At 40.2% G+C, this 12,296-nt stretch overlaps 1 protein-coding gene across 2 annotated transcripts in view; it reads left to right on the plus strand.

The window, feature by feature from the left end:
* TXNL4A (thioredoxin like 4A) overlaps nt 1-12,296 on the plus strand; it is a 60,860-nt gene that overhangs the window by 26,072 nt on the left and 22,492 nt on the right. For both annotated transcript variants that reach the window (XM_085606982.1, XM_085606983.1), the window contains 2 exons: nt 2,913-3,080; nt 6,300-6,403. In XM_085606982.1, coding sequence (XP_085463108.1) covers nt 2,928-3,080; nt 6,300-6,403 — 257 coding nt within the window. In that variant the 5' untranslated portion in view covers nt 2,913-2,927. The remainder of the gene's footprint in view (nt 1-2,912; nt 3,081-6,299; nt 6,404-12,296) is intronic.

Genomic DNA, 12,296 nt, shown 5'->3' on the forward strand with positions numbered 1-12,296 from the left:
CTGAGAGCAGAGTCCGCCCAGGACTTTTTGATGACCTTATCCACTTCGGTTGCTGTAATTATCCGCTGTGCCACAGGGGTTTTTCCTTGACAGTAAGGACTAGCTGGAAGCGGCAAACTGCTCTTGAAGTGTGACTTTAGGTAATGTACCCATTCTGTCTTGCTGATATTTGCGTTATTTGAGCTGCAGGACCTTTCTCATTCCTATTAATTATCTGCCAGAATATTTTCGAGTCGTGGGTTTTGGAAGCATGTAATAGCTGGGCCCATAGTGTTTCTTGTTTCGCTTGCTTGTTTGTACTTCCAGATCTCTTTTTTTCAACCGCCGTCTCTCATTGCGGAGTTGTAGTAGATCCAGGTCTCCTGGATGTTGACGTGATTGCCGCAAAAGTTTGCCAGTTTCCTTTTTTATGTTCTGAATATGGGTGGGCATAGTTCAAGATTTACCATGATCAAGTTGAGTTCCCTTTTTGTGGCTGTTCTCCCTGTGGGTTTTAGTCCTATTGTAACAGTAGACATGTTAATGCCAGGGCTTAGTAATCAGCAGTCTTAAACCTCCATTAAGCGAAATATTTCACTACCGAGTTGGCAGATAAGTCACAGGAAGATAAAAAAATGCTTGACCTTGGTGGCACTAGCAGAGAAATAACCAGGAGCTAAAAAACAACAAGCATTTGCAATGCAATAGGTCTCGCATTTACTACAGTTTGAGCTATTGGCAATGCAATATCTTAAACTCTCTCAAAAGCAAGACCTATTGTATTGCAAATTACTAGCACCCATGCGGCACTTTGACATTCATGGAGGCCGCTGCCCCTTTCTTTAGTCAAGTCGCGTCTAAAGAAAGGGGCGTGGCCGACATTAAAGTGAAGACGTGGCATGGGGCGCTTTGACAAAAAAAAACAACAGGTTTTTTTTGTAAAAGCGCTGATGCTGCGCTTTCACTTTATTAGCGGCTGCACACCTTTCCTTAGACATGGCTTGTCTAAAGAAAGAAGCCTGCCTCCATGAATGTGAAAGCACCGCATGGACGCTAGAAACAAAATAAATAAGTAAGCGCTGCAGCTATACTTAAAGCGGACCGCGCTGCTAAAATAAAAAAAGAAAGAAGCACGGCCGGTAAAGTTAAAGCGGACTGCCATTAGTAATTATAATTAAAATAATAACGGTCAGCGTGCTGCGACGTATTGGGTGGTATGGGGCAAATAATTAAACAAAATAGTGCTTACAGCCAAGATAAAGCAGACCGTGTAACAAGACAAGTAAAAGGTCCATTCGTTATGGTAGGTAACAAATGCAGACCAGTCGGTACCAAGGAGGGACTAACAAGGCTAACAATGACTCGGAAGCCAGCGTTTACGAAGGACAATGACACAAGCCAATTAAAAATATGAGCGGAGAGTGGGTGGGGCTCCAAAGCCATACCCCAATACTGCATACCTCGCAGCAGCGCATGCACTGCCCAGGCTCGACCTTAAAACTGCTCACCCCGGTAGTGCAGCAGTGCCCCTGCCGGGACACGGAAAAAACATAGCATGGGGATGTGGCTCCTGCTGATGTACTGCATGTTCTAGGGAGTACTGGAGCTTTTGCCGGTAGTGATCTGGCTGGAGGCAGTCAACACTTTAACTACAATTAGCAGTGTTCAACTACAGCTGGAATGTTTAATTTTTGACTATGCGTAATACTTGGGCTGATACACATTCTGTGGCTCAAAGGGTGATGGCTGAAAGCAGTTATGGCTGAAGAGGTTTAACTATAGCCATATTAGCTGGGTTGCGATGATATTTACAGTCCATACAATTCCCAGCATTTTGTCAGTATACACCACCCTCCCATCCCCCAATTACTCTCCTGCTCCCACCCTTTGACTTGAACTTTGAGGGTAAGGAGTATCTAGATAGGCAGTAAGCTCTGCTGTTGTATGGTCTTCAGCAATGCTAAAGAAGGGAGCAAGAGCAAATTAAAGTCGTAGAGATGAACAAAACTGTCTGCTCTCAGGTTATTCATAGTTTGGTCCTGCTTCCTTCCATCAGTAGAAAGGGTGTACGTTGAATTTTAGTAGATTGGAAGACAAAAGGCACCAATTGCTGGAGCTGCTTGTGGCAGCTTATAGTGGTAAGATGTTTCTGATCCCACAGTTGATTGCAGAAAAAAATCACAGGGTTTTATCTATGCTCATTGTCATTAAGATGTTACCAAAACAATTTAATTATGTCACCCAACAGGAGGTACACCTCACCGTTACAAAGCAACGCCTGATACAATGATTGTCTACATAAATCATATTTTTAAAGAAAGTACCTGATTTTGTCTTGTCTTTTACACCATGTATTTTTTGTTGCAATTCAATAGGTGCAGTCTCTTCAACTTTTTATTGCAGCAGGGAAATCTCAAGAATAAAGTGCTTAACAACAATTTGTATTGTAACCGGATTTCAAGGGTTGGGATGATGGCCACATCATTGGGACATTTATGTTCTTATTTACATCAACGCATTTAAATTGTACTTGTAGAACAGACTTCATGGGAAGGAATGTCAAGGGATGAGCCAGTAGACTGCTTCTTCTCCTCATTGATTAAGGAAGATTTCAATTAGTTTTCAAGCCATAAATCTAATCAAGACGTTTTAAAGACCTCTGCAAACTATCATTGCTGCGAAGGCCCTAATTAAAAGTTGACCAATGTGCAGTTTAATTGGCTACAATTCACACTGCAATATGTTTGCACTTTGCTCAAAATAAGGCGTTACTTGTTTGCTATTAATTTGTAAATTATGTCAATATTGACTGCCTTGTTTTCACCTATATTGCGCTCAATATCAATTGCGAGTTGTCTCCAAGGTTTATTTTGTAATTTTTTTTTAGATGCAGTCAGATTTTACAGTGTCCTGATTTTGTTTTTCTGGTTTAGAACAAATTTGCGAAGATGTCGTACATGCTCCCTCATCTGCACAATGGATGGCAAGTAGATCAGGCCATCCTTTCAGAAGAAGATCGTGTTTTGGTTATCCGCTTTGGCCATGACTGGGATCCAACGTGCATGAAAATGGATGAAGTTCTGTATAGTATTGCGGAGAAGGTATGTGTACTTGGTGACGACGCATGATTTTTTTTCATGTGTTTAACAGTTTATTTTAAGGTTATGTCAATTTATACAAAATAAAAGCAATTGTACCCTGGTATGTATGTTTGCCAAGGAGGGATACTTTTTGAAATTTGTCTTTTGCGTGTGCTAGTGGCTCATTGAGGCTGCAGTCGGACTTGAAAACTAAACTTAAGGTTTTGCTTTGAACTAACTTGTGTAGGTCTCTTGTACTTATTTTCTTTTATTTCGCTACTACATGCGTTTTTGTTTTATACTCCTATTCACATATCAGAGTATTGCAGCTGTTTGTCACCAACTTGTTTTCAACAATAGTTTTAATGAATAGAAAATTGAATAATAGTAACCTGTGCATCAGGGTCCTATAACTAACTGTAGGGTAACCGTGGCTAGTGCAATATATGTGTACAGATTTGCTCCCGATTCAATTTTCTGATGTACTTTGTATGATTTCTCCACAGAAGACTCATCCCGAGTCTCTTGGCATGTGATTGGCATGTTTTTTTGGTGAGGTCTTCACCAGCTTAACTCTCAGATCTCCTGGTAATGTGGTCTACTTAAAATGTTACGCAGTTTAACATGGATAATGCTATTCCCTTTGTCCAGGCTATGTCGGTGGCAGCCATCAGGTGTACCCCGACATGAGGAAGCTAGCATTAAAAAGAAAAAAGAAAGAAAAGGGTATTATGTATTGCGTGGGTAATGTAGATGGGCAGGTGATAAAAAAGAAACATAGAAGACCCCAGTAGCAGTTGTAGAGGGAAATGGAAAGTCTGAAAATACTATTGGTCAGTGCAATGAGCTACAGCCTAGTAGGAAATGTAAGTTACTGATGACTTACTATGAACAAACAAAGGTCAAAGGTATTTATACATAGGAAATTCATATTGTCTCCTATGGGTTCACAGCATTCAGTAAAGCGTAACATTGTTGCAGGAGGTCCTACACTAATTTATCAGCCCTTGTTGGAGGAGGAGTTTCTGTTCAGGAAAACTAACTATTTGACTGCAGCAGGTATTTACAGACTCAATTGTCAGGTGGTTGATTTCGAAATTGAATTTGCTGTCCAAGATTGGATAGTAGTTAACCAAATAATCCACAGCCATTAGATGTAGTTATGTTGGAGCTATCAATACTGCCTTCCTGTTATAATTAGTTTGGGGAGATTCAAATGTGACACTGGCATCAGAAGATCACTGTTCCTGTGCCTTGTCTGCAAAAACAAAAGTACAGTCTGGTGTCCATATGATGGTAACTATAAGTTTACTTTGATGTAGGTAGTCTTGTTAATGTCTGGAGAATGCCCTGACAAAGTATTAAAGGACACGTACTGTAGTATGAGGTAAATTAGTTCTGGTTAGATTAATTTCTTGTAACACATTCATTAATGTGTGGATTGTACTATATTGCTACTTGTACTGTACAGTCACCCATTTATTTGATAGTTTTTGTAGAATGCAGCCAAATGTGTGTTTCAAAGAGTTGTACGTCTGATGAGTAGATGCCTCTTGAGATACAGTTCCGTCTTGCATAATGATGTATGTAGAAGTTGGCTCCATTTACAATGCATAGTTCGTAATATATATATATATATATATATATATATATATATATATATATATATATATTTTGTAAAACAGATTTTATTGAAGAAATTGGATTATTATTTGAGGTGTATGACGACCCACCTCAAAGGGCAGTCACAACCCTTGTCAGGATGCATCCCCAAAGCCACTAAATTAACCTGATCTCAGCGTCCTGGTGTCTGTGGCACAGAGCAAACAGACTTAAATGAGGGCAATGTGTAAACTATGCAGTAACAAAACAAGAATTAAGTTGAAGTGTAAACCAATAAAAATACCAAAGCGAATTAGAAAAGCAGAGTAACATTTAATAAACAAAGCAGTAAAATGACAAAAATCCAATAAAAGGAACCAGTGATGTGAAGTTTTTAGTAGAAATAGCTCCAAAAAGTCCAAAGTACCAGTAATAGTCAATGGTTTTGGTAGAACATGACATAGGTGCAATTTGAGGCTGCCTGCGAGGGAGCAGTGGTCAGATACACCAACCTGTTTAGTCCTGGTCAAATATTTAATTTTCTGACTTAATCCTTTAAGTCCCAGTCCACCACAGCAGAGTATACTTCTAAGGTCCCCTTCCCGAACCTCTGGAGAAGCACTTTCAGACTCGCAGGCATCAGGCTGAGGCCGGCAGCAGGATCCAGTGGCCACTGATCAGCTGGCTACTTCTAGGAAAAAGCTTCTTGTAGCTTGACATATGAAGGCCACTTCTTGCTGTAGGTTCAAGACAGAACAGGTCCAGTTCTTCATGGCTCCTCTCAAGTTACTGTGGCAGGCTTAGCAGTCTCATGTAGAAACCCAGAGTACATAATACAATCCTAACACTCTATCTCAGGAATGGGACCAGATGGGAAAACAATTAAACAACTATTTTTTAACAGTTATTAAAAATCCAATTCAATTTTGGAAGTCCGAAATATTAAGGAAAACTAACTTTCATAAAGCTACATTTTTCCGCTACGTGAAGTTCTGGAAGGCTAATTAGTTTTGGCTCCTCGGCTTCTCCCAGCCAGTAATTAGCTTTGAATAGATATTAACCATGCAGACATTTTGCCACAAAATATCAGTTAATGCATGTCTGAAATTACCTTTTGGAACAATTGGATGGGAATTATGCCTTTCTGATTTTCCCAAATTCAAAGTGAATTATAATGTGTTTAAAAAAGACCTATTTGTGGGTTGTGTATCAAAAAAGTACCTAGAATGCGAGTCTAAATCGAGCCCCAGGACTCCTCCAAAATTTGTTCAGATACAGAATCTTAAAAGAGGCACCACATTCCTAAAAGTATGACCGTCCTTTAAATACTGTTAATTTAAGCAGCATTTTGCCCCATACGGCATCATGTTTTTGTAGTACTTTGCAGAATATAGGGTATTCAGCTTCCAGAAGAAAGCACAAACAAGTTTGTATTGTTTGCCTGTCTTACAATGTGCTAAAAGTGTATTAACTTTCTAAAATATTTTTAGCAGTTTCATATTATAGTTAAACGATCTTGGCTCTCATAGGTGCTGAGTTATACAGTCTCTGCTACTTTTGTTATCAATAATTTTTACAGCAATATCACTGCAAATAACTTTCACTTAAGTTACTAACAACTTTTATCTTTCCATTAAGGTCAAGAATTTTGCTGTTATTTATCTGGTTGACATCACAGAAGTGCCAGATTTCAATAAGATGTACGAGTTGTATGATCCATGCACAGTCATGTTCTTTTTCAGGTAATCAGTAATGATCTTTTCTTATGGTTAATTGTCACTGAATACAAGTGTATATATTTCTTTTTTGCACGCAAACTGGAAGTGTGCTATAAGTTTTTGTTAATAACTGCTTTCTCGAATTTGCAACCTAGTCTCATTTCACACCGCATGACTCAACTTGCTTCTGTCTTGTCATGCTATTCCGTAGAGGCAAATATACTTCTTGTAGTTGAGACTCCTCCTGCTCCCTCAGTTCAGAGCTGAACAGTAGTTTCATGTGCACTTGCAAATCAGGATGTCATGAAACTTGATAAAAACAATCTTGCGTTTGGAAGGCATTGACAGTCGCTCCTTCTGGAGCAAAATTTACTTTGTGGACTTGTGCTGTTTTTTCACCCATGCTACTTATTTCCTCACAAAAATCTTTGTACATGAACCAAGGATTCTGCCATTTTATCTACTTCCCTCCTCCTGCCGAAACATGGCCTACAAATGCCATTACTCCAATCCCCAGGCCCCTGTTCTATCCTGTGTCCAGATTTCAATTTAAGGGAAACTGTGTAATATTGCAGCTAAATTGGTATTTCTTGATATTGTTGTACATTATACACAGGAGTCGGATCATACAGCACCTTCTCAGGGCCCCCACAGAAGACTATCTGAGGCACTTAAAAGGAGAACCTTATCATTCCTTCTCAAGATAAATGGGCTCTGGGTGAAGGATGGGTACGTGTTCTCCATGAATAAAAGGGTTGACTTAAGGGACTTATTTGTCATTAAAAATGATGAAGAATTTGATGTGGAGAACTTCTTGGGCATCGAGAAATCCTTTGAGATTGCAACATATGACACTGAAACATTCTACATTAACAAAGCATTAATTGTTGGCCAAAGATTAACCTTTTCTTTTTCAAGCAAGAAGATAGCTGTCATAGTTCTTCTCTATTGTACCAGGTTTTCAACAATCCCCGCTGACAGATGCCCTAGAGATACTCTTGTTTCCACTGAGTATCCCTTTACCAAAAAGGGCTCCTTCATAGAAGCTGCATCTAAAACACAAACACACAGATTAAGAATTCATAAAAGGCTTTAGACTAGATTGCAGACACCAGGAGATAATGGTTTAAAGCCACCACTGTTCTTCATGGGATGAATGCACTTGATGTTTATACGTATTCTTCAACTCGTATTACCATTCTCTAGACAGGGAAGCCTGTGCAATGGCATGTCTGTGCAATGGCCAGCATGTCTTAAAAACATGATCCCAGGTCCTCAAGCTATGCAGAATTGAACATTTTGAATCTATTGTATATTCAGCATCTTGAATTGCAAAGAGTTGCCATAGCTGTACCTTGAATGGATCCCTCCCCTTTAATTACATGGGCCTCCCTTTACATTGAACGTATGCAGTCTTAAAGACTATCAACGTGTGTCTATTTACTTATCCAAGCAGATAAGAAGCTGGGTACAGTTCTAATTGAGCCAAGTATCTAATTATAGGCATCAACTGTTGCAGATAAATGTTAGAATTGGAGACTGGTGGAATCTTGTACTGTGCACATACCTAGAGGAAAAGCAAACTAAAAAGGTGGTAAGACAATCCTTTCTCTCCTTCTTATCGACAGCCTGGCAAACCATTCCAGAATGGTGCATCTCCACCTGCTCTAAATGAGAATATCAACCAAGCATAGCTCAAAGGTCCAACAGGAGGACAGCAACATTGCCCCATATCGTGAATTGATCTAAACTTCAGGAGTTCATTTTTTTCCCAGACCTTTTGACAGCTACTTAGCTCAGAACGTTTTACTAGTTTTCTTTGCAGGTGTTTGGTACAGATGCAGATTGGAATGGGGAGTAAATAGTCTTGGTGGTCCCAGGGCCTATCAGTGGCACCAGTACTGCTAAAGGAAACCGCTTGTGTCTGGTCACATATGAATAAGAACCCTAGATGAGATTGCGGAGGGTGATGGCCTCCCATGGCAGTTTGTACTTGCAAACATTTCCAGCCTGAACTCCGCAACAAGGGCTGGAACCAGCCTTGAAGGGAGAAAGTCCCTACTTATGAAAAATGAAATACTAGATAATAAGATGTGCTCGGATAGCCAGTTCCTCTATTGCTTTAATGACACAATAGAGCGCTGAAAGCAACCTTAAAAGGGGAGGAGGAATGAGCCACTGTGCCAACCATTGGAATAATAAAGGAGCCCTATATAGTTTCTTGCTCCTTTCTGCATTTAAAATTATTGCTATTAAAGTGCATAATAAAAATACACTATGTCACAGCATGGTTAGGACTGCCCATCTACGTCACATCTGCTTTAGTAATGCAAGAAAACCCAAAGAAGTTAAGCTGCATCCCTAAATAATGCATTTCCTCTTCTGTCTTAGTAAAGAAGCACCTCTTTCCATGCTAAATGTAGTAGGGCAAAATACCTTCTTTTGCCCCTTTATTTTCATTTCACTTCCAGTTTCTGACAGTGGGATTTTTCCTGCCTCTGTGTGAACAAAACTTTGTGCTATATCACCTCATCTTTTATTGAGTTTTTTTGTTTTGACAGATTTATACATTTTCCCTGTATCTTTGAGGACAGATCAATAATGTATTGAAAGATCATGTGTGGAGGTAAACCACGTGGCTCTCACAGAGAACTTTCTCAGACAATCAGAACACGTGCATGACCTCCAGTTCTGTTAACAGAATTAGATTGATTCACCAGATGTCACCTTATTGTTATATTCTTGGATCCCAAGTGACTCCACTGTTTTGTCATAAGTGACTTTCTCAATTAGAGTTTTGCAACTTATTCTTTAAATATAGCTAGGTTTCCATTACTCCTGGTACCGAACATCTGACTCTTTACTTTTACTTTTTTCCTGTTACATCACATTAAAAAAAATCTGGAGCAGTTTTTGATCTTTTCAGTTGTAGGAAGCTCATCTTTTTTTGCTCCGATCACTTCCATTTTTTGACTGATACGGGTGGTTACGGTGTCTGAAAGTGCCCTAGGCTCTGCTAACCAGTTCTCTGTCCTTAAAGGTATATGGTGTTTGGAATAATTATAATTGGTAAGGAAACCCTAATGTAAGCCCCTACTATATAATAGGGCAGTGAGGTTTAGGGACACCAGTGGACTTAACACACTTAAGTATGCACTGCTGTGGTGTCTAGTGTTGTTTTAAAGCCAGCACTGTTTTGCAGGCTGATTTTAAAACAAAACTATGACCAAATTCGACTTTGGAATTAAAAGTACTTCCAAAGTCTTAAACTACCTTATTCTTTACATATACGTCACCCCTAAGGTCTGCCCTAGGTGCCCCCAGGGTAGGGAGCCTTGTAATTAAAAGCAGGAACATTATAGAATATGTTTTATATGCCCTGGTGATGGAAAACTGCCAATTTTGCTTTTTCCCCCTTGTAGCGCTGCTAGCTCCATAGGCCAACATGGGAAGGCTTTATTAAACTATAATAAAGTCTTACTTTTGACAGGAGTGAGCTGGCAACATAATTCAAAGAATCAAAATAAAAGTTAGAATAAATCCAACAACTTGCCGTGGTCTGATTTATTATAACTATTGAAGGAAAGTAGTTTTAGAACTTGCTTTCCTGAAGTTACCTAAAACAGCCTTTTCTGATTGACCAGCCTGAGCCAAGCTGCTCCCTGATAAGGTGTGAAGAGACCTGGGGATGAAACAATAGAAACATCTGGTGGGAGGAGATCTGCTGCCTGCAAATGCCAGGACAGGAAGGGGGCTATCTAGCCAAACTGGTCATCAAAGGAGAAGTATAGATAGTACAGGAACCAGCCCAACCCCAAGCAAGATGAGAGTACTCTAATTAGACTAGGAAATGGACTGTAAGGGAAGTGTAGGGAAATGTTAGCTACGTCCGTGGGTTGGGTTAGCCAGACCTGAACTCCAAGGAGAGATTTTCTCCATTTTGATTTTTGCAGAGATGTGCATTCTGGTACATAAATGTGCCACACTTCCCAGGAGGTGGTCATAGCAGAGGGTAGCAACTTGAACCCGATTGGTTGGGGGAGCCCATCTTCTTGCCAGCCCAGAATCTGGAATAACTATGGGAGAGCTGCACCTCACCTCGGATCCCTGCTTTGAAACATCGAAGAACAAGGACTGTCCTGCTGAACCCTTGGACTACACAAGAGAGGACTGCACTCATAAGGACTGCACCTTCAAGGCTTCACAAAGAGAGGACTTTGCCTGGCTTCAAAGATCAAGGAGTGGACTCCTTGGTCAGCAACAGGAAAAAAACTGCTGGAAGAAGTCACCTGCATCAGCTCCAACAAGGGCAAGCCCAGCTAACCAGCTATACCTGGATTTTACTGGATTTAACATGTGCATTGTGGGAAATTAATCCCCAAACCGCAGGAGCCAGATCCTACCTTCTGGACCCTTGGCTGGTGTTCTGGACCCTCCAAGGACCTTTCTGAAGAAGTTCTGAAAGTTTGGGAGCTTTCTGATGATTTTGTTTGGAAAAGCTCTATGAGGTGAGCGACATCCATGACTAGAGTCAAGCCAGCGACGTCTAACCATGACTTGGCCTGACCGTGTAGGTTTGCCCCGTTGAAAGCTCTGGAGCTCTTAATCAACGGCGAAGACAAAGACCCCCAAGCCTTACTGAGGCATTGCGCTGCAGCAGGCCACCATCCTCAAAATTAAATCCGGCTTGCTGAAGCCGATCTTTTGAGATTCCCCAAAAAATTACTAAATCGAAGGTAAAAACTTGACCTACCAAAACCACTCTATTTATCTAATGCGCGCTCCATCTCTGTCAGCCTGAAACTTTGATTTTGTCACGTCCAGCACAACCAGTTAGCTGCAGTTGCTGCTTTTCACTTTTAGGCGATAGAAAGCAAATTTTTGCATTTAATCTTCAAAAATTCATATCACCGGTTCCCTACATTGGCTTTTTGGTCGCTTTAGTGTCATTTTAAAGATCAAATTATTCTGTATTTTTGTAATTTGGTGTTGGATTTTTATTGTGTGTTGTATTTTACTTATTTACTGTTTTGGTGATATTCACTGCTTTACACACTTGTCTCCTAAGTTAAGCTTGACTGCTCGTAAGCCAACCTACCAAGGGGTGAGCTAGGATTCCTTTATTGAAACTTGACCGACCTTATTTGTGATAGCGGTGTTATTCCTTGTTGTAGGTACCTACCTGCTCTTACTAATAAACCACCTTCCAACATTGGTAATATGTTTTTGCTCAAATATCAGTTATTTCAGTTCTTTGCTTGATTGAAATGTGAAGCAGCCAAAAGAACCTGCACCCCCTTGGTGACAACGTACCTGAGAAAGCTATCAGGACATGCTGTGACACCATAGAGATCAGATGGTGTTGCACAGCCGTTCTTCATAGTTCAACACCAAGCTGTGAATATATGAACCTGTAGCCAGTGACCATTCCACCGGAGTCTTGCTAAATGGGTGAAAGAAGTAACAAGCATTGAAAATGCAATCCGTCTCGCATTTGTTTGAGTTGGAGCTATTGACATTGTAATTTGCAATGTCTTTTACCTATGTGTTATGGAATGCATGTATGTGGTGTGTAGTGGAATTATGTGTGTTGGATTAGTTAGTTGTGTAATTGGGTGGCATGGAATTGTGTGGTGTGGATTGGATTTCTGTAGTGGAATTATGTGGCATGGTGTGTGGTGCAATTATATGGATAGTAAATATGTGGTATTGAGTGTACTGGAATTATGTGGAATGGTATTTTGTGTTGTGGAGTGGTATGTACCGGAGTTTAATCATATGGTGTGCTGTTGAATTTTGTGGTACGATGTGGAATTGTGTGGTGCGGATTAGATGTTTGTGGTGTGTTGTGGAATTGTGTTGAGTTGTATTATGTGGTTTAATGTCGAATTATGTGGTATGGATTGCAAATGAATGG

The sequence above is a fragment of the Triturus cristatus genome, chromosome 5_2 (genome assembly GCF_964204655.1).
Source record: "Triturus cristatus chromosome 5_2, aTriCri1.1, whole genome shotgun sequence".
NCBI lineage: Eukaryota > Metazoa > Chordata > Amphibia > Caudata > Salamandridae > Triturus > Triturus cristatus.